Below are 21,626 nucleotides of genomic sequence, written 5' to 3' on the forward strand. Positions count from 1 at the left end.
CATTGAAATAAAATATTAAGGCTTAATGTTCCATTAATCTAACATTTTTCCATGCTTAAGGTGTGAAAGTTAAGATGTTTTGATGAATATTTTTTCATCAAAAATGCATGTTAAAAAATCGATTCGGCTGCCTATTGAATCGATTCGAGAATCGTGTGCTGTAGTATCGCGATATATTGCTAAATCGATTTTTTTAACACCCCTAATATATATATATATATATATATATATATATATATATATATATATATATATATATATATATATATATATATATATATATATATAAATTTTAACCTTTCATTTCACTGGCAATCCATCTTCTGTCTGTGTTTGTGCATGTTGCACTCGCTAGCTGCAGATTTGAAATGGGGTGTGTCACTGTATGTCACATGACTGTGTCAGTCACAGATTAGCAGAGACAAGATTTTACATAATCATAATTTTTGTCTCGTTTTTATTCATGAACTAAAATGTCAATCAATTTTAGTCCAGTTTTTATTAAGTGAAGTACATTTTAGTCTCATCTTCATTAGTCGCAAAAAATGCATACTGATTAATAATGAGGGTTTAGTCTAGTTTTAGTCCGGTGCAAAATGTGTGTTGACAGAAGTATTTTTGTTAGTTTTTGTTGACGAATTTAACACTAGTGTGCTATGGGAATTTTACTTAATTTACATGAAAATATTAATTAGAGGCTATCCCAATTGATAATTACTTTGGATTATATCATTTTTGTGGCATTTGTTTGGTATCAAATTTACATGCGGTCTTTCTTCCATAAGCGTTGGGAAACCTTGATTTGTTGTTGGTCGGTGCGATTTATTTTTTCCCTTCCTCTCCGTCCACAGCTGACTCAGCAATCCAGCTGCTGCAGTCCAGCACAGTCCGAGAGCGAGAAGGCGGCTGAAGACGAAACTCTGAGGAAGCTGAAGGACACGTCTCGTCCGTGGCCGGTTAGTTGGGAGCTACCTGCATATACGGGAGAATATGATGACAAGAAAATACAAGCAGTTATTTGACTGCGTGCGCTGGAAGTGTAAATCATCCACCGTTGATATGTGACAGGAGAGCTCCACTTCAGGCTCAGGGTCTTATTCGTCCCAGGAAACACACATATCCCTCCCCGGCGCTCTCACCAGCACCAACACGGAGCCTTCTAAAGGTGACACTTACTCATTTGTGGTCGTCTTTGTCCACTCTGGATGGAAAAGCAAATTTAGTCACATTAAGAAAGTGATTCAAATTTTTTTATTTTTTTATTTTATTTTTGGGTTATAGGTCTTGACTTTGTCTGTAACATGGGTGGGTAAACGTTAGTGCTTAATGGACCACAGTTGATTTTTAAAAATGAACAGGTGGTGATTAATTTAAAATAATAATAATAATAATAATAATAATAATAATAAATTAAAAAAAGAGGACTATTAATTCTCTTACTTTAAATTTTTCATTCTGAATTTACTGAATTAATCAATTGTTTACTAAAATAAATGCAAATAAATATAATGTAAAAAAAATCAATACATTTGTTGTTTATTACTTTATTTGCAATAATTCAGTAAGTCAATTATTTAATAAATTATTTAAAAATACAAAATAGTAAAATGAATGGATGCATTTTTATTTTATTTTCCAATTTAATTTTTATTTCCAATTTAATCAATAAACCTATTAATGAAATAAATTAAATAATTAGTTTACTGCCAGGTTTAAAATTTTAATATTCATACTTAATTTAATCACAATGAATTAACCAATTATTTATTAAACTACAAAAAAATAATTACATTAAAAACTGAAATGATGTGTATGAAGTATTGTGTAATTTTATTTTATTAATTTTATTAAATCAGTGAAACAATTGTTTATTAAAATAATGTAAATATAGATATTAAAAAATGTTTTTTTTGTACAGTATGTGGATGTTTGTTTTGCTATTTTTTTTAATTTCTAATAAATCAATAAGTCAGTTAATTCTTCAAATGAATAAAAAAAATTCTAAGTTTTCATTTTATTATTCATACTTAATTTAATTAAAATGAACAGATTAAAAAATACAATTTCTTATTTTTTAATTTATGCTGTGTACAATTATTTAACTAATGTTGTTTTATTATTTACAATAAATCAATGAAGCAATTATGCGACAAAATGAATTCAAATAATTACCCAATCTGCTGAACTACTTATTTCAGAATTTAATAACCATTACAGGACTCTTGATAAGTAAATGCTTACTTGGTTTTCTTTTCCTCTTGTCCCACCGCAGAGGGACCTCCATCATCAGTCGCCATTCATACTCTGGATCCCCCCAACTCTCTGAAGGACCCTTGCACTGTCAACAATCTGAATGGCTTCCAGAGCGCACGGCCCATCAACGACTTGAGCAAGTCTCTCAAAGCTGCTCTGCCCACAGCTGAGAGCGAAACACCGATGGAGGCCCTCACGCTCCGTGTCAATTGTGCAAAGCCACAAGGTGCCAGCACATTTCAGTCTCAGCAACATTTTGGTCGTGTTCAGAATCAGTCCCGAGTCTCGATCCACGATAAACCCCTTCAAAGTTTGGAAACAATGTGACGCAATTTAAAGGGCGGGGCTTAGCTGGAGGCAAAAACACCTCAGTGGCGTGTGGTTCTAACACCGGTCAGCATATTTTCACAGAAAGTTCATGTCGGAAAGGACGCGGAAAACGGCCAATTGAGTTAATATGTGAGTAAACTGACTCCCCACGACCGTGAATGTTACTTTAAAAAGTTAACTCTGACTGATGGGACGATATTTTCTGACTCCTACGCACTAGGGATGTCACGATAAGGGCAATATCGTGATATCGTGATATTAAAACTGCCACAATATCGTCGTCGTCATGTTCACAATATTTAAAAGGAACACATATGTTAAAAAAAAAAAAAAAAAAGTCAGGTTGATTTCCATTTGTGCAGTTCTAGCACCCTCTAGTGGCTAGTTTATTAGTGCAATTTAATTTTCATTAGGGATGTTTTGGCATTCTATGTTTAAGATCTATGTTAATTGTTAGCAATTGGATTTCCCTCCTGAAGCTGCTGCCCCCGCGACCCGACCTCGGATAAGCGGTAGAAGATGGATGGATGGATGGATGGATGGATGGATGGATGGATGGTTAATTGTTAGATGAAGGGGAACCTAATTTGCTTGTGAAGCGATCAATGTGTGTTTGTATTACCAAGTAAGTGCCTCAATATTGTTATTAGAGATTGCAGGTGGTTTATTTGCATTGCTGTTATGTACAAAAGCACAATAGGGTGTTTTTTCTTTTAGTATGAGCTCTCTTTTTTACAATATTGTGATTTTTTTTAAATATCGCCAACGCCACCACAATATCGTGATAATTGTCGTATCGTAACCTTCATATCGTGATAAAAACTGAAATATACAGCTAACGTTTGGTTAGCTAGCGGTTAGCATTCACGCATGTAGCATGTAAACACAGACTTCTTGTAAGTCCGTGCATGTAAAACTAATCCCACAAATAATGAATAATTTAAGTCATTTCAATCACAACTAATTCTAGCCCATATAATTTGTCCAGGCTGAATCTGATCGTTTAATCTTATCTGATATGAAGTGTGCGCTGCAAACACGAGCATTGTTGATGATAGTCTCAGACAGTCCAGTCCTTTTGCCTAATCGTGTTTAACCACAGCTGTCTGCGATTACTTGACTGGCAGAAGCTGGGATGCGATAGAATTTCAAGTGTTTGTTGGTGCTTTTACGGTTCTGGCAACCAAAAACACAACAAGACGACATTTTCGACAGACAACCAGCGTTGTTTACTTCTAGCTGCACTTCGTTGCCTCCAGCGGTTGTTTTTGCTGCCAGTAAACACTGTGACGTCATCGTGATGTAGGCCATGGAAGGCTCTATACACAGTGGAGATAAAGAGTCTACACACCCCTTTTCATATGCCAGGTTTTCATGCCATCTCATTTGTTTCCTTCCTCCCAGCAGACGATTCGCCTCCATTGCGTTGCTCGTCGCCTTCGCAGGGTCCCATCGGTCAGTGGATGTCGACGCGACGCGAGGAGATCGTGGCGCAGATGACGGAAGCCTGCCTCAACCAGAGCTTGGACGCCCTGCTGGCACGCTCCATGCTGATGCGCGAGGATTACGAACTGGTGGTCAACCAGGCCACGCGCGCCGCCAAGGTCCGCCAGCTGCTGGACAACTGTCACAGGCACGGTGAAGACTTCTGCCGAGTGGTCGTCCACAAGCTGCACCACAACAAGCAGATGGGCCTCCAGCCGTATCCCAACGAAATCAACGCGGGCGTGGTGCCCAGCGCACCTCCTCTTTCCGTGTCCTACAACATCCCCAGGAACATGTAGGCCCGCGATGGGGACTCTCCATGTGGCAACTGTGCCAAATAATGGCTCTGTGGGCCTTTTCACCATGACAGGGTCAAAGACTGTGATGGCATCTAGCAGACAAACCCTTACATGTCATTTGACACAGGCATGCAGAGCGATTAAGAAGAGGAAAAATGGCTCAACTGAAGATTTGAGCCATTGCCACCCACCCAACAATGCCGATGTGTGCTGCCTCATATGTCGCACATGCCAGGAAACGCCACTGGTGGGCTAACCTTTTTTTCTTTTGATAAATTACTTGAAAACCACCCGGCCAGACATTTTTTATACACCTGTGAGAAAAAGCAAGCGATATTTGATACCATTTTTTTTTTTTTTTTTTTTATCAGACCAATACCAGTACGAGTATTCATGCTTGAGTATTCACTGATACCAAGTACCGATACCGCTAGTAGTGCTCTTTTTCAAAGATGTCCAATCAAATTTTATATTATGTAAGTTCAATTTTTGAAAAAGAATAAAATTACAATAACCTTTTTGTCTTTTTGACACAGATGATGAATGCATGAATGAGTTATGAACATGATTGATAATGACATCATGAACAACAGACAAAAATTGAACTAACATAATATAAAATTAGATTGGACATCTTTGAAAAAGAGCAGGAAGAAGTAAAACAAATGTTCACCAATCTGTAAAATGGCTGCAGTGTAGCGCCAACTACTGGCAAGGAGGACTCATTCAGTACAAAAAAATGCTTGGCCTTTAGAAGGGATGTCACAATAACGGCAATATTGCGATATCGTGTTATTAAAATTGCCACAATATTATCGTCGTAATGTCACCATATTAAAAGCAGCACATCTGTTAAAAAGGTGAGGTTATATTACGTTTGTGCTGTTCCAGCACCCTCTGGTGGTGAGTTAATTAGCGGTGTTTAATTTTAATTAGGCATGTTTTGGGCACTGTTGTGATTATCACTCCCATAAATCATTCATACCAGCAAATATTTTAATTTAAATAATAATTAATAATTTTAATATTAATTATATTATTTTTCACCATCTCTGTCAAAAACATGACTTTTCGCCCAATTCAGCCGAACACAGCATTGTGAACTACTACTACTTTTTTTTTCTTCAATATATACAGTATCGTGGACTTTTTTTTAATTATTATTATTATTATTATTATTTTACATCACCGATCTCCCCACAATAACGTGAGAATTATCATATAAGGTTCATTTCGTGATGGCGTATCGCTAGATCTAGGGCCATCACTATCGAATATGTTTAGACTCAGCTATTCTACCAATTATTCCATCTATTCATCAAATAATGGGTTAACTTTTTATTTTGCATTCAAGTGTTTTACAAAACCATATTCCTCCCAATTACTGATTTATTAACCAATTATTGTTCCTTTAGTATTTTTTTAGTGAGAAAAAACAAAACATCAATTCAGCAATATCAATGAGAGGGATTGATTTTGTACTCACCTACCTTTTTGAAATGTATTCAGTCACTTGTTTGCTCATTGCTTTCCAAAGTAAAAGCCAATGTTTTCAAATCTTATTTTGATTAAATACAAAACCGTCTCCTTTGATGAATACATTAATCAGAAAATAATTACTGGATTTGGACAATTTAAAAGTTAAGCAATGGTTCTAAACGATTACTCGATTATTAAAATAGTTTTTATTTAATCGGTTACTTTTGACAGCTGTAGTTACATCGCTACCTTTAGTATGGGTGACTGGTATCGGCATCTTTATTGTTACTCAGTACCTTGAAAAAATAGCTGGTATCGGTTCTCGTCCATTCCGAGAAAATGCCTACCAGAAAACCCGCTGTTGGAGTTCTGGTGTTCCCAGTCTGTCGCTTTAGTAGTGGCTACAAGGCCATCTTGTGATTTTCGCTGTACAACTACTACAACATTTACCCGAGTTATAATCTTCACCTACAAGTTTAGGTGGATTGATTTAGATATTTTTAAAGTGAATTGGAAATAAACCCTAAACATTTTGGGATACAGTCTTCGCTCGCTATAACGCGGTTCACTTTTCGCGGACTCGCTGTATCGTGGATTTTTTTTTAAGTGCAATTTTGCATATTTTTTTACAGTAATATACCCATTTTATAAAATTTATGAAGGTTTGAACATTGTCAAAGTTTGAACAAGAGAGAAATGTGAGAACATGTAAATGCCTCAATGAGAAAAGTGTATAAATTGTGCGGTCGGGGATTTTAGAGCCTTAAAACATTTATAAGAGTTGTAAAACATAAAGCTAACTACTTCGCGGATTTCATTTATTGCGGGTATTTTTTGGAACCTAACCCCAGCGGAAAACGAGGGAACACTGTATACCTTGCAGTGCAATGTGAAAAACTTTTTTTTTTCTTAGTTTTGACTTCTCGTCAGTGGTAATTTGTGTCACCTGGAAGTACCTTGTCTCCTATGTTTACAAATGTGAAAAGGTCATTTTCTGCTTCCATTTTTATGGTGATTGTTGTCGCGGAGCCTTTGGCTTTTGTATCATCTAAAACAGGGGTTCTCAAACTGTTTGGGACTCCAAGTAAGACATTATTCCAAAGACCCCTCATAATCATAATGCCAATTAAACATAACTACAGTGGATATTAAAAAAACACGCACGCACACCTTAGTTCAAATTCCAGGTTTTGCAATATATCTCAACTCAACTTTATTTATAAAGTACTTTAAGAACAGGCATTGCTGTATACAAAGTGCTGTACATAAACATCAGTTTTGCAGTAAACAAGAACAAAGCAAACATTTTGAAGTGCAATACAAGTTTTTTTTTTCCAAGTAAATACGTTTTACATCAGTAAATAAATAAGAAGTAGGCAAGTGAATAAAGAGATAAATAAATACATAAATAGGTAGACTAAAACTCATACCACACACAGCACAAAACACCAGGAACAAGTCTCATGGTGCGGCAAAAGCCAGCTGTCTAAGATGGGGAAAAAAGCTGGATTTGACAACAGCAGCAATATGTGACCTGTAACCTGTAAAACTCAGTTGAATTTGAGAAGGGAAGTAAAAAATAAATAACTGCACCCGCCAATGAATTATGTAGCTGTGTTGGGAATTAACCAAACACAGTGAAACGCATGTTCAGTGGAAGTCGACACAAGTGCCTTTGAGTGACCCCAAATCAAGTTCAGGTATTCTCACAATTGAGTAGGTCATGTTAATAGTGCAAAAGGTTCTGACATGAGTTATATCAGTCTTGTTTTTAGATCAGAAAACATTCCATTGGATTTTTTTCCCCCCCAGTTTCAACATACACTTATTTATAAAAATGTTACAAATTCAAGTAACTTCAATATTCATCCATTGCCTCTTGCTACTCTTAGTGATTTTTCTGACCTCTTTAGCAACTTTAATTCCCACTAACAAAACAGACGTGATTTTATATTGCAAAAATACAAATGAATTGTACTGTACTGTTTTTGGATCCACGGATTCCTTCCAGGGGAGAACATTTTCCAGTGTCCCCCTCAAAATCCTTTGTTTATATGATATGATGTAATTTATTGATGATTCTTGTGTGGACCCCAGTTTGAGAGCCAGTCATCTAAAGAACAAATTTTTGAAGTTTCAGTGATTTACAGTATTTATAGTACGACACAGTCTCTCTTTATGTTTTATATTGTGTTTTTTTGTTTTTTTGCAGTTGCCTGGAGTTTGCATATGTAGCCTCATTTGTAGAACGTGTGGAAATTATCAAAGCACTTTTAAGGGGCTGGAAACAAACTGCAAAAAATAGGGTTAAGTCAAAATGAAGTGTTCTTTGACATGTTTACGTAAGTCTGTATTGGGTCATCACTTCCAAAATATTAGTTATCAATTCATCCATTTTCCTAACTGTCCCTTTTATGCTAATTTAGGTTGCTGGTGAATTAATTAATGGTTTGTACATAATGAAGTTGTGGCATTTTTCTGTCTTTTAATGGAACTATTTAGTGCATTAAATTAGGAAATCCTGTTTGTTTAGATTCAAGCATGACAGATTGTAAGTAATTTGATGTTCTATTTCCTTTTTGTCACAGTATTTGTACTTAGTTGACCGAATTCTCTTTGTGATCCTGCCTAGCAGTTGTGAGGCGGTGCAGTAGTCCGCTATAGTGTAGCTGTCTGTTGCATATTTAAAAGCCTCGTCATGTGTATGCATGTTGTGACTACAGTGCCTATGGAAAGCCTTTTGAGCATTTATTCCCGATTTTTGAAATACATCCATGTACTAGTACTCTCTTTGACCACAATACTAAGACATTTCAGCACACTACTAGAATCCTCTTACTAGTAACATTTCCCCACTACTAGTACCACTTCTAGTACATAATTATACCTTAATCGTAAACTACTGTGCTGCACTAGTAGCTTCCTGGGCTCTAATAGTAGCATCAACACCCACTAGTAGAAATGTTATACAATAGTGGGCAAAAAATAACTAATATTAACTAGTGACATCAAATTCTAATAGCACATCAGTACTTTGCTACTAGTAGAGCACAGATGTCAAGTAATGCATAGTTTTGCCAGTAGGTAACAGTAGATGTTGCAGTACAGTCTTCCCTCGCTATAACGCGGTTCACTTTTTGCGGTCTCGCTGTATCGCAGATTTTTTTTTTAAGTGCAATTTTGCAGATTTTTTTACAGTAATATACCCATTTTATAAAATTTATGAAGGTTTGAACATTGTCAATGTTTGAACAAGAGAGAAATGTGAGAACATGTAAATGCCTCAATGAGAAAAGTATAAATTGTGCGGTCGGGGATTTTTGAGCCTTAAAACATTTATAAGAGTGGTAAAACATAAAGCTAACTACTTCGCGGATTTCATTTATTGCGGGTATTTTTTGGAACCTAACCCCAGCGGAAAACGAGGGAACACTGTACTCGTATGCCAAAGTTGTCAAAGTTTGAATGCTTAAATTGCATTCAAAAAGTTACTCGCGTAACACAGTCATTCTACTCGTGGACTAGTGAGGACAAGTAGTGCACTGTACTATATAGTATGTGGACATTATGCTGGCTAGCCCAAACTGCTTTCTGTAAGTGACTGTTAATTCTCTGAAATAGGCCTGCGTGTGTTGTGTTTGCTGGTATCGCTCTCTTCCTCATCACAGCACAGCGTACACTTCCTCAAACTGAGTCTTCAGTGTAGCTGGGGCACTAACTGATCTGAAGCCAAAGCAGCAATTCTTACTTCTCTTTTTTTTTTTTTTTTTTTTTTTTTCTCTGCAGTCATGGCATTAAAAAAATGTTATATTTAGATCAGGAGTTCTCAAACTTTTGGGTCCAAGGACCCTCTTACAGAGGAGACATTTCTTCAAAAAGCCTCTCATAATCATAATTAAAGCCAGTTAACGTGTACACCTAAATGCCATTGGAATGAAAATGTTGCTTAAAACTCTTTGACTGCCAGGCATTATAAAAACAAAACAAAAAAATCCACAGTGCCAGCCGCTTTTGAGCATTTTAACTCATCTTTCAAGGCAAAAAGAATATTGTTTGCCTTTATTACATATACAATGTGGCTACTCAATGAAAGATCGCATTCCATTCATTGGAATTTTACTAATCATCATGAAACGTCTTTGGCAGTCAAAGAGTTAATTTTGAGAAAGAGCTGTAATGTTAACATTAATAAATTAATCCACTTTAAAAAGAAAAAACTTTTTTTCTGGTCTTTGTTTTTTAAGTAATTGTTGAAAAACGTAATGTTATAGGAAGATTGAAGATTACAATGTTTTCACACTTAAAAAAAACGGTTGTAATTTTTACAATCATGAAGACATATTTTGTCTAGAAAGCGCAAATGTTGTCTTTGTACAAAAATTTATGTATTTTTCCAAATTGATAATTATGATTAGGGTGCCAAATAACCAATTAATTAATTAATCTAGTGTCAATTAATTAACTAGTGACAATTAATTGATTAATAGACACTATATAAATTAAATAAGCTTTGGTTACTGGTTTAGTCTGGTACTGAAAATAGAGCAAATGTGTTTTGTTTCACTTTCAGCACAAGGATAATTTGTCTGCTTTGGACTACAGAATGAGAGAATGCTTACTGAAGAAAGGCTAAAATTCTGGGAATTTGGACACTTTCAAATGAATGTCTAAATGATTAATTGAGTATCAAAATAATTGTTGATTAATAAACAATAGTTGTCGTTTAATCGTTGCGTCTCTAAATGTGATACTAAACCCAAAATTTAACAAGGGAAGAAAGTCAGATTTTAAGCGATTCCTTGAAACGTTCTCGTAATATTATCACTCTGTGTACCTCAGTTTGAGAACCACTGCTGTGAGTTGCAGTTCTCATAACCTCATTCACCCATTCACACACCAGTGGTTGGCTGCTGCCATGCATAGCACTGCCTGGTCCACTGGGAGAAAATTGGAGTTCGGTCTTTGATCAAGGACACTTTTGAAAAGGTCACCAGGGATGAGGATTGAACCCAAAACCTCACAGGTGGGGGATGGCCACTCTACCACTAAGCCATGGGACCATAAATTTAATGAAAGAATTAATTAATTAATTAATACATTCCTTTCTATCTTTTTTTTTTCTCCGCTTGCTGACAAAATGACATCACACTTGCAGTGTTACCAACACCCTAGTGAGGATAGCTATTGGCTGTCCTAAAAGTCACAAGAAGTCGCTAAATGACCTCATTCCCGAATTTGCATACTTGGCAATGTGCATGTAATAGTAATAGTAGGAGAGAGGAATAAAGTGGGAGAGGCAAAAAGTAAGTAAAACAAAACAAAACAAAAATATCCCACAGAACACCAGAAAAAGTCGCTAGATTTGTCACTATTTATTTTTGACAAAAAAAGAGTGGCCTAGTGTTTTGAAATTCACCAGATTTAGTGACAAAGGTGCCAAGTTGGCAAAGCTTCACACTTGGTCAGGGCTCAAGTAACAACCAATCACGGCTCAGCTTGCAAATGTCACATGACCAAACTCGGAAAACAGGTGAGGCGTGATTGGTTGTTACCTGAGCCCTTGTGCAAGTGTGATGTCATTCTCAGTCGACAACAAGTGGTAAAATGGAGATGGATAAAAACGGGTGGATTTTGCTGCTTAATTCATCTTCCACAAACACAATATTAATCAGAATATTGTGTTTAGACTATTGGGGGCACATAGAACATATTGTCAAGAAAATTTTGGGTTGATGTCCCCTTAATCTTTTGACTTCTAGCTGCCCTCATTTTCATATTCTTGCCATCGCTCACGTCACATCTATATTTAGGTGCATGTACAGTATAAGGAGCCAATCACTAGTCTATTTATAGCAACTTTCTATATGGGTATACAGTCCATACCAGTTGAGATATTCGCTTACATAATGCTGTCTTCATGTTCTTTAAGTGCTCATACTTGTACATGTTGACTTTGCTAAGTTTTGACCCAGAAGTGTCCTGTTCTTGATTCTGTATGGGGGGTGGGCGAGAACTGCCTCCTGACTGAAAATAGCTCCGAGGGGAACAAGAGAATGTAGTTTTGCATGGAGCAGGGGAAAAACACATGTGAGATGTAGTTGAGCTAAAGCGTAGCGTTGCCTCACCGGCTATCTTGTGCACTGCTACTCACATGTGAGCCCACGAATGTCTCACGGCCACGTTCTGAGGAGCACCAGTGGCCCATGACAGCGAGGGACGAAAAACAGAAGTTGGAGTCTGAACAATAAGGTAAGTCGCTCCTGTTGTCTTCTAAGTCATTTCATCTGCAACACTTGCTTTTTTCCTTCATGTCAACACTCATTGACGGTATCACAGACATCATGTTGTTGATTCTAAGTAGGAATTTGACAGCTTGCATGACCCTGTTCATGGATGTTATGTATAGTCTGGTAGGTAGTCAGTATGGAGTTCAATGTTACTGTAAGAAGAGCCTGAATTTCGTATTTGTAACTTGTTATTGTTATCCAAAGTAAATATATTTTATATTTTGGCCTATCTTTTGTTATATGAAAAAACCCTCACTCTTGGTCTGCCTAATAACTATGCCTAATTAAGCTGAGGAGCTTTATTTATTTATGTATTTATGTATTTATTTATTTATGTATGTATTTATTTATGTATGTATTTATTTATTTATTGAGAATAACTGTTTTCCCCCAGAAATATATAAGAATAAAACACTAGAAATACACTAGTTAAAATTACTTTCTTCCCTTGTACGCGTTGACTTTAATATAATAATTATTGCAACAGATTTTGACTTTTCATTTTGATAAAATAAATATTTTTATTCTTGAGAAAAGTCTTTAAAAGAATTTATTGTAACTGTGTGTGAATTTCTTCCCTCGTTTAACTTTGGCCTTATTGATGACTTCATCTAGGGAAAAAAAAATACCAGTCTTTACAACGTACAGATTATTTTTTTTCTCTAAAAAAAAAAGGTGAATTTATTGTAACATGACTTTTTCCCCATGTTATTTTGAATTCAATATTAATTCCAACTTTATCTTGAAAAAATATTATTTTATTTTCATAAGAATGTTTCATTATCCCAACTGAATATCTCTCTTTTAATGAAGATTAGGACTTCATCTTATTTTTCTAAAAATGATATGTTGATCAAGTTCAACTTTGTTTCCTCAAAAATTACCAACTTTTTAATTCCTATGGAATTTAGGGGCACACATGCTAGTTATGTTTAATTGGCGTTAAGATTATGAGAGGGTCCTTGAAAAAAAATCTTACCTGGACGCAAAAAGTTTGAGAACCTCTCTTGAAGGTGTACTTAATACTGTGAGAGGTAAAGATGACAACTCCTTCATCAAATTCTGCTGTGTGACACCTTCTTCAGGACTGCCAGAATAATGGTCGAAATAAGAGAGAAGATGGGGGCCATATCTCAGACAATCTGCCCGAGAGGCCGAGTTCCAACCGACAAGGATTTAAAGGCTCCAAAAGACGAGAACATGCAGATGAAGAGAGAAATCTCCCTCATTAACGGAATTTGTCTCATCGTGGGCAACATGATCGGCTCTGGGATCTTCGTCTCCCCGAAGGGCGTCCTCATGCACAGCACGTCTTTTGGACTCTCCTTGCTCATCTGGGCTATGGGGGGCATGTTCTCTGTGTTCGGGGCCTTGTGCTATGCTGAGTTGGGCACCACCATCACCAAGTCTGGAGCCAGTTACGCATACATCCTGGAGTCGTTCGGTGGCTTCCTGGCCTTCATCCGCCTGTGGACGTCCATCTTTCTGATCGAGCCGGCCAGCCAGGCTGTGATCTCGCTGACCTTCGCTAACTACCTGCTGGAGGCGTACTATCCCACCTGCAGTCCTCCGCACAATGCTGTACGACTCATTGCAGCAGCCTGCCTATGTAAGAGTTTCAATTATTAGAGTTTTTCATCACTCAACACACTGCTCATCACATCACCAGTTAACAAGAGTAACATCACTTAACTCTCTGAGGTGTAGGCTGCTCATATGTGTCCATCTCGCTTCCCTTTCCTTTTACCATTTTAGCTGTGATAATGCATAATTACTATTGTGAAAACTGAAAACACATGGCGACTTTCTTGCTAAGTCTAGCAACTTTCCAAAGCCTCTTGGCAACTTTTTGTTTTTTGTTTGCTTGTTTGTTTGTTTGTTTGTTTGTTTGTTTGTTTGTTTTTATCAAAAACACAACAAGCAACAAATCTAGCAACTTTTTTATGGTGTTATTTAGGGTGTATATTAATCACTTTTTGCTCCTCTCACACTGCGATTGGCCGGCAACCAGTCCAGGGTGTCCCCCGCCTACTGCCCAAAGCCAGCTGAGATAGGCTCCAGCACCCCTCGTGACCCTTGTGAAGAATAAGCAGTCAAGAAAATGGATGGATGGATGCCCCTCTCCCGACGTTATTCTTCTCTCCTGTCCATTACTATTAATATTACAATTGGCCGACTATGCAACTTAGGCAATGACATCATTGATTGACTTCTAGTGACTTTTAGGACAGCCAATAGCTACTTTCCTTATTGGGGAGTTGGCAACACTGCTAAATACAGAAACTGATGTTAGTTCAAAACTTTATGCAGTAAAAGAAGCATAAAAAAAAAAAAAATACCGGTAAAACATTTACAAAATTACAAAATTACAAATTACATTATGTTGTTTTGAAGTCTTTTGTCTCCTCTGTGACAAAAAAAAAAATATCATTCCTTCAGAAGGATGATATTCCAGGGTCAGGCTCACATTTAGTTTTGTTATTGTCAGAAAAGTTCATTTTAGCAGTATGTTCATTAATTACCCTAGTTCATTTAGTTAGTTCATTAATATTTGGAGGTGTTTTTAATTTTTTTTAGTCAGTAGTGGAAAAAAATACTCACACTATTAGTTAGATGTAGAGACAGTACAACAAAAGTTGGCAAAGTGAGCTTCAATTAGCTAGCTTGCTCGATACAGTGATTAGATAGATAGATAGATAGATAGATAGATAGATAGATAGATAGGCCACTTTATTAAATTGTCAATTGCATTAAAAATAATGGACAACACAGTATAAACAAAAACAAAATGAAGCATTGAGGAGGGACTAAAATAGATTGAAATTGAATCATAATAAGAAAAACAGTGAACATTGAATTGATTCAGTAAGATGGATTATGGATGATGAGGTCACGATCAGTGTGGTCCCTAATATGCCCCCAATATGGTGCAAGCCTTTGAATGAATTATTTCACGTTAACAATGTACCAAACTCAGCCTTGCTGCACCTTGCTCGGAATCCCCCTAAATCATTGTCTCTTTTCGCTGTCCTTCTGCAGGCATGCTCATCTTCATCAACTGTGCCTGCGTGAAGTGGGGGACTCTGGTCCAGGACATCTTCACATACGCTAAATTGTCGGCCCTCCTCCTCATCATAATGGTAGGGATCCTGAAATTGTCCACCGGTAAGTGGCAATGAATCAACAAAGCTCATTATGTGAAGATAAAGTGACTTAAACGTATTCTATTTCTGTGCCTAGGCGAGACAAAAGGCTTTGAAAGCCCATTTGAGGGTTCCTCCACGGATCCTGGAGCCATCGCTTTGGCCTTTTACTCAGCTTTGTTCTCATACTCCGGGTGGGACACACTCAACTTTGTCACAGAGGAGATTCAGAATCCAGAGAGGTAATATGAAGAATGGACATGGAAAGTCAAATAAATTCTAAATAAATGTCAAAGCTACATTTTTAATTAGAGTTAGACTTCTTCTCTACCTAGCTAGCTAGTAGCTAGCTAGCTACCTGTCTATTGTTGTCGGCTAAATTCAGTTGTGACCTTTTCTTTCAACCAACATGGCCGAATAATGTCCATGTTTTTAAGCCCTTATTTATCTATTGTTCTGCTTCTATTCAGTCTTTTTTTTAATGTATTTATTTATTTTTTTAATAACAATGCGTTGTCACTCTTGTCACAGGAATCTACCCTTGGCCATTGCCATCTCCATGCCCATCGTGACAGTCATTTACCTGCTGACCAATGTGGCCTACTACGTGGTTCTGGACATGCCGTCTCTGTTGGCCAGTGACGCCGTCGCTGTGGTGAGGCATCAACAGCCGCTCTTCTGCTAAATATAGACCCGCTCTTACTGGAATGCTTTGACTCAACATGTTTTTTCCCCGCTTAAGATGAAATCTGAGGTCAACAAATTGTGATTATTCAGTGTTGAGTGTGCAAAATCTTACTCCACAGACTTTTGGGAATGAAGTTCTGGGACCATTCAAATGGATCATCCCTGTGTCAGTGGCTATGTCTTGCTATGGGGGCCTCAATGCATCTATTATTGCCGCTTCAAGGTAATCTTCAAAACAGCAGTGATGGGTCGTAATTAAAGTGCAATGACTTTATGTATGTAGTGAAGGAGTTGAATCAGTGCAACGTAGCACATTAAGTCTTTCGATAGTAACTTTAATCAAACAATGGATATCAATGTAACATGTTACTAGTTGCTAGCCATGAATTTACTAGCATCATCACTGCTAGTTTTTGCATTTCTCTATGTACTGTATGTGTTGTGACACAAGATGAGACCAGCTGGCTTGTTGAAGACAAAAAAAATTCATCAATTGACTGACTTTGACTGAAATTATATCACATTAGTCTAATACAAAAAAAAAAAAAAAAAAGTTCAAATCCTAGTGACATTTTGCCATCACTCTAACAAATACACACGTCATCGTAATTCCTGCAGGTGTATTCGCCTCAATAATATTCTTTCGGTGCAGGTTGTTCTTTGTTGGTGCTCGAGAGGGTCACCTCCCTGACACCCTCAGTCTGATCCATCTGGAGCGCTACACACCCATCCCTGCACTCTTGTTCAATGTAAGGACATCCCATCTTGAACTTGAATGCAATATCTAATTCAATTCGTTTAAAAACACCCCCCCCCCCCACACACACACACACACACACACACACACACTATGAATGAATGTTTTGTTTTTGTAACATTGCAGGGCTTGATGGGCCTCATTTTTCTCTGCGTGGAGGATGTGTTCCAGCTGATCAACTATTTCAGTTTCAGCTACTGGCTCTACGTGGGCTTATCTGTGGCCGGCCTCATCTATCTGCGCTTCACCCAGCCAGACAGACCTAGACCTGTCAAGGTGTTGTGTGTGCGCTTATGCTTTTTGCCAAGTCTTACTGAAATGAGATGCTAGCATGTAATGTACACAGTAAATTCTGTAGAGTAAATTTGACTATTTAGAGTGGAACCAAATTGACTCAAGTTTTTTTTTTTTTTTTAGAGTTAGGCTAATTGCACTTGGAAGAGAGTAAAATAAAGAATTGAAAAAAAAAAAGTCACTCAAGGAAGAAGGAACTCACGACCTTCAGCTTGGGAGACGGCCACACTACCACCTGACCTATGCCCCTCCTACTGTTTGCTTATCGCCAAGAGGAGACGAAAAGCGATCATTTTTGGTCTTGGAGTTACAAAGATTCCAGCTGACACGAGCGATATACTAACACAAAGCCGGAGCTGCGTGGCTCAGGAGTAGATTGACAGTCTCCCTAGGTGAGTTCGTTCCTCAACCCTTGAGTGACTTTTATTAATTTTTTTCTCAATTCTTTATTTTACTCTCGTCAAAGTATAAATATTACTCTCAAACAGTCTTTTTGGTCCCACTCTAAATAGAGTTAAATTTACCAACATCATTTATTGTGTAGTATTCTGAGATGTCTGCTGTTTGATGGTTGTGTAACATGCCAAAAGAGTTCACTTACATCTGTCAAAACGCTTAGATCAGTGGTTCTTGAACTTTTTGCACCATCAGTAGCCCCTGAAAAAAATACATGACAAATAGCTGTCCAAGTACCACCATCATGATCACCATTAAAATGACACAGGCTGGAAAACATTGTGGAGTGCTTTAAAAGAGAAGTCAGTAGTCAACCCATACATTTTCTTTACAATATATGCCCTCAATAGTCTAAACACGGCATTCTGATTAAGTTCACGTTTATGGAATATGAATTAAGCAGCAAAATCCAACATCTGTCACTTGCCGTCGACTTAAAATGACAACACAGTTGCTCAAGACTTAGGTGACGACCAATCACAGCTCACCTGTTTTTTTTATGCTGCGCTGTGATTAGTCGTCACCTGAGCCCTGAACTGTGATGTCATTTTCAGTCGACAGCAAGTGACAAAATAGCTGCCCGTTGAGATGGATCAAAACGGGTGGATTTTTCTGTCTGACTCATATTCCACAAACGCAATATTAATCAGAATGTCATGTTTAGACTTGTGGGACCACATAGAATATTTTTTTTTTAAAGATTTTTTGTTGTTGTTGACTTCCTCTTTAAATAACAGATACAAGCATCATCACAGCATTTGTAGACAACTGGCTGGCAAGGCAAATTGGACGGCTCCACTGAAACATCATCTGCATCCTTTCTCAGAAAGAGATTATCGTGACGAGGCCTGAAAACAGATCATTTACCAAGGCAGTGACTGTGTGGTGCTTATCTCGAAAGCTTTCTGCAGTTATGTGTTGATTTCTTCTCTCCACAGCTGACCTTGTTCTTCCCGATCATCTACTGCCTGTGCAGCCTGTTCTTAGTCATTGTCCCCCTGTACGGAGACACCATCAACTCTCTCATCGGCATTGCCATCGCCCTCTCCGGGGTGCCTGTTTATTACGTAGCCATCCACCTGCCCGAGGAGAGCAGGCCCAAATTCCTGCACACGCTCAACAGTAAATGACTCTTATTCAAATGTCTTGTTTTCACCACATGTTCTGGATGGAATTCTTATTCGCTCCTTCTTTCTCCAGCTTTTGCGACCAGAAGCACCCAAAAGCTACTCTACTGCTGCTTGACGCAACCAGATGGTAAAAGACAGTAAGCTCTGGACAAACATTGTCGCGAGGACACTTTTCAAAGGGAGGAGCTGGCGTTTTGTTTTGCCGCGAGCAGAAAAACAGCGCCGGCACGTGTCTGTGACCGTGTCACACGCCAGGTCAAGTTTAAAAAAAGGCATGCAGTATCAAATGACGGCTGAGAGCGCAGGCACTTGTGACTCGTAAAAAGAAATATACACTACTCACAAAATATTAGAGGGTGTGGACCCAGCCCCAAAGTGAATAGCAAAAATCCGCAAGTAGTTTATACCTGCACACCAAGGTGTGTAATTGCCTATATAGGCCACAAGATGGCGGCAAAGCAATCATTTTATATTGGACATAGCACAGAAACAGAGAAGAATTGAGCATAGAAAATCCGCTGGGCTTTCAGTTGAAATTTATTGAACATCCAAAGTTTACAGAGAGGCAAATGAATTACACTTGTGAAGGTTTAATGTATTTTAGGTTGATTCTGAAATGTCACCCGTAAACCCAAACTCGCCAACATTTTCGGAGTGGTGTAGGTCTCAATAGAGATCATTCAGTATCTTCCATGAGGATTTGAACAAAACCTTATTCTAGATGTGCACCTTATTTTGTCTGACCGAAACACATTTTTATTCTATGGCTCTACAACTTAGCGTGAAATTCGGCATTGTTTCGGTGTTTTATAGTGTTTACTGTTTTTGTTATTAATTTGTTTTAACTGGCTGTTTTTTAATGTCAGATTTTACTCCATGTACAGCACTTTGTATGCAGCAAAGGTTGTTTTTAAAGAGTCCTATAAATAAAGTTGAGTTGAACTGGGTTGAAAACTGAACTGAAAGGGTCTTCTACAATGCAGGGACTTGTGGATTGTAGGACCGTTGATGTCATTTGTAGAAACTTTGTATAATGAGGTGTATTATGATTTTACTGTCAACAAGATTTCATAAATAAGTTCAGTTCAACCAAATGTTTCAGAGTGAGCTGCTTTTATCACATTAATTAAAATGATTGATTCTAATGTTTCCCCACATTTTCTGTCTTCTATTCATCCATTTTCTATCATGAATGACTCCAGTGAGCCTTTTATTTTCTTTAAAGGGACAATGTGTAGATTTCTTTCATTTTTCAATGTTCATTAATTTTAAAAACCCACTATTAATTTCAATAATATGCAAAATATAGAATATCTATCACATTAAAATACTTTATAATCGTGGATCTAGTAATTGCTAATTATATAACACTGGTCGCACCGTGCCTTACAGAGGCATTCTGCTACGGATACCCGAAGGAGATGAACTTTGTGAAGGTGGTAGGCTTGTGAAGTGTGGTCTCTCTACTGCACCCAAGTGCACGTGCTTCAAATTGCATGCATTTCAAATATAGGCTGTTGCATTCTATTAGGTCACCACTAGATGGCACTAAATTCTACACTGTCCCTTTGAAAAACAAACCTCTTGTCTTTTTTGCTGGCCAGCATAATGAAAGGCAAAAGAAAATCCACTAGCGGTGGTATTCCAGCCCTAAAAAAATATATCACAGCAATATTTGAATCGCAAAGGCACTTTGATCAACTCAGTGAATCATTTTTAGAAATATTGTACCTTTTACACACGTGCACAGACCTTGGGACCTTAGGTGTATTTCACAAAGCAGGTTTAGTGAGAAACCTGGGTAAAGAAACCCTGAAAAGTGGGAAACTCGTTTCAGAAAGCGAGGTACCGGAAACCCGAGGATAAGAGGTAACTAGCCTGTTTCATAAAAAGAGGTCATTTAAGCTCTCGGTCAGTTACCATAGTAATTAGTAACATGGTCCATCAACCTAACCTGGTCGGTAGCAGGCTTATCACAATGAACGTCTAGTTTTTCCCTGTACCCGCCTCCTTTCAGACGCACGCGACAATTCACTTCCTCATTCATTCAGTCCGCTGCGGCGACTTTTTGTGTAACTACGCCTGTAGCCTATAGAGTAAAGTCCACTTTTGTCACGAACATGTCATTTTAACAATGAACCTATTGATGAAGGTGCCGCATATTGCGCAGAGAATTAAATATTCATCGTGAGAATGTTATCAGACCGTGTATATCTGGCATTTCCGCACAGTTACCTTTTTGAGCGGTACAGTTTGGCATAACCATCATCTACATGCGCAACTTAATCCATCCTTACATTATCAGACGTAGTCATATGCACTCACATCAGAGCAGTATTGCGCTCCATTTTTTTTCTTATACCTGTTTGAATAATGTTTTCATATTTCATCTTAAATCAAGTGTGCTTCTCCCTTGCAGGATTGCACCTATATGAAATGAATTAATGAGCTATCCTTCAACAGGTTTCCCCTGTAATATTGTGATTGCAAAGGACTATGCATTTAAATTTACGCATCGACCCGTTGCATTTTTTATTTATTTTTTAAATAAAGACATTTTCAAATTCGACACTTGATCGCATTAGGATTTTTGATTGAGAGGGGCAAAAAAATTTTTTAAAAAAGCAATGCGGAAGCAGAGGGCGGAAGCAGAGGGCGGCGCCGCGCGCGGCTTCCCCATTGCCATGGTGACACGACGAATCGGGGCTCCATTGAGGCGGTCTTTTTAAGTCCAAGTGGGACTATTCAGTGTTGATATAACTCACTGGAATCAGCTGGACTGGAACCGAAAACGCAGAGTTTCCTATCGCTGGGTATGTCGACTCGTTGTTCAGGGTTAATCTCACAGTTTATGTCCAAATTCACAAGGCTGGATTGTCAATGTTGCTTGTCGGTAGTACATTGACTGACACTCCATTCATGTCTGTACGTGTTGTCGAGTCGCGCCGGGAGTGACGTCAGGTAGCCGACAAATTCGGCCTTCGGAGGACCCAGCCTTGTGAATTTGGACACAGGCACAGTTGTTG

General features: G+C 37.8%; 2 protein-coding genes across 4 annotated transcripts in view; both read left to right on the forward strand.

Annotated features, from left to right (window-relative positions):
- Nucleotides 1–9,589, forward strand: part of ripk2 (receptor-interacting serine-threonine kinase 2) — a 24,589-nt gene extending 15,000 nt beyond the window's left edge. For 2 of the 3 annotated variants that reach the window (XM_077503449.1, XM_077503464.1), the window contains exons 8-11: nt 852–956; nt 1,069–1,165; nt 2,273–2,479; nt 3,988–9,589. In XM_077503449.1, coding sequence (XP_077359575.1) covers nt 852–956; nt 1,069–1,165; nt 2,273–2,479; nt 3,988–4,367 — 789 coding nt within the window. In that variant the 3' untranslated portion in view covers nt 4,368–9,589. The remainder of the gene's footprint in view (nt 1–851; nt 957–1,068; nt 1,166–2,272; nt 2,480–3,987) is intronic. The other variant, XM_077503457.1, reaches the window with a different exon arrangement.
- Nucleotides 9,590–11,274: 1,685 nt separating this feature from the next.
- LOC144005346 (Y+L amino acid transporter 2) lies at nt 11,275–19,747 on the forward strand. The gene is made up of 10 exons (XM_077503473.1): nt 11,275–12,095; nt 13,219–13,742; nt 15,173–15,298; nt 15,374–15,518; nt 15,808–15,931; nt 16,083–16,186; nt 16,616–16,712; nt 16,847–16,996; nt 18,409–18,592; nt 18,671–19,747. The coding sequence occupies exons 2-10, from the start codon at nt 13,232–13,234 to the stop codon at nt 18,739–18,741; spliced, it is 1,512 nt and encodes a 503-aa protein (XP_077359599.1). The 5' UTR covers nt 11,275–12,095; nt 13,219–13,231; the 3' UTR covers nt 18,742–19,747.
- Nucleotides 19,748–21,626: the final 1,879 nt, after the last annotated feature.

The sequence above is a fragment of the Festucalex cinctus genome, chromosome 1, assembly GCF_051991245.1.
Source record: "Festucalex cinctus isolate MCC-2025b chromosome 1, RoL_Fcin_1.0, whole genome shotgun sequence".
Lineage (NCBI taxonomy): Eukaryota > Metazoa > Chordata > Actinopteri > Syngnathiformes > Syngnathidae > Festucalex > Festucalex cinctus.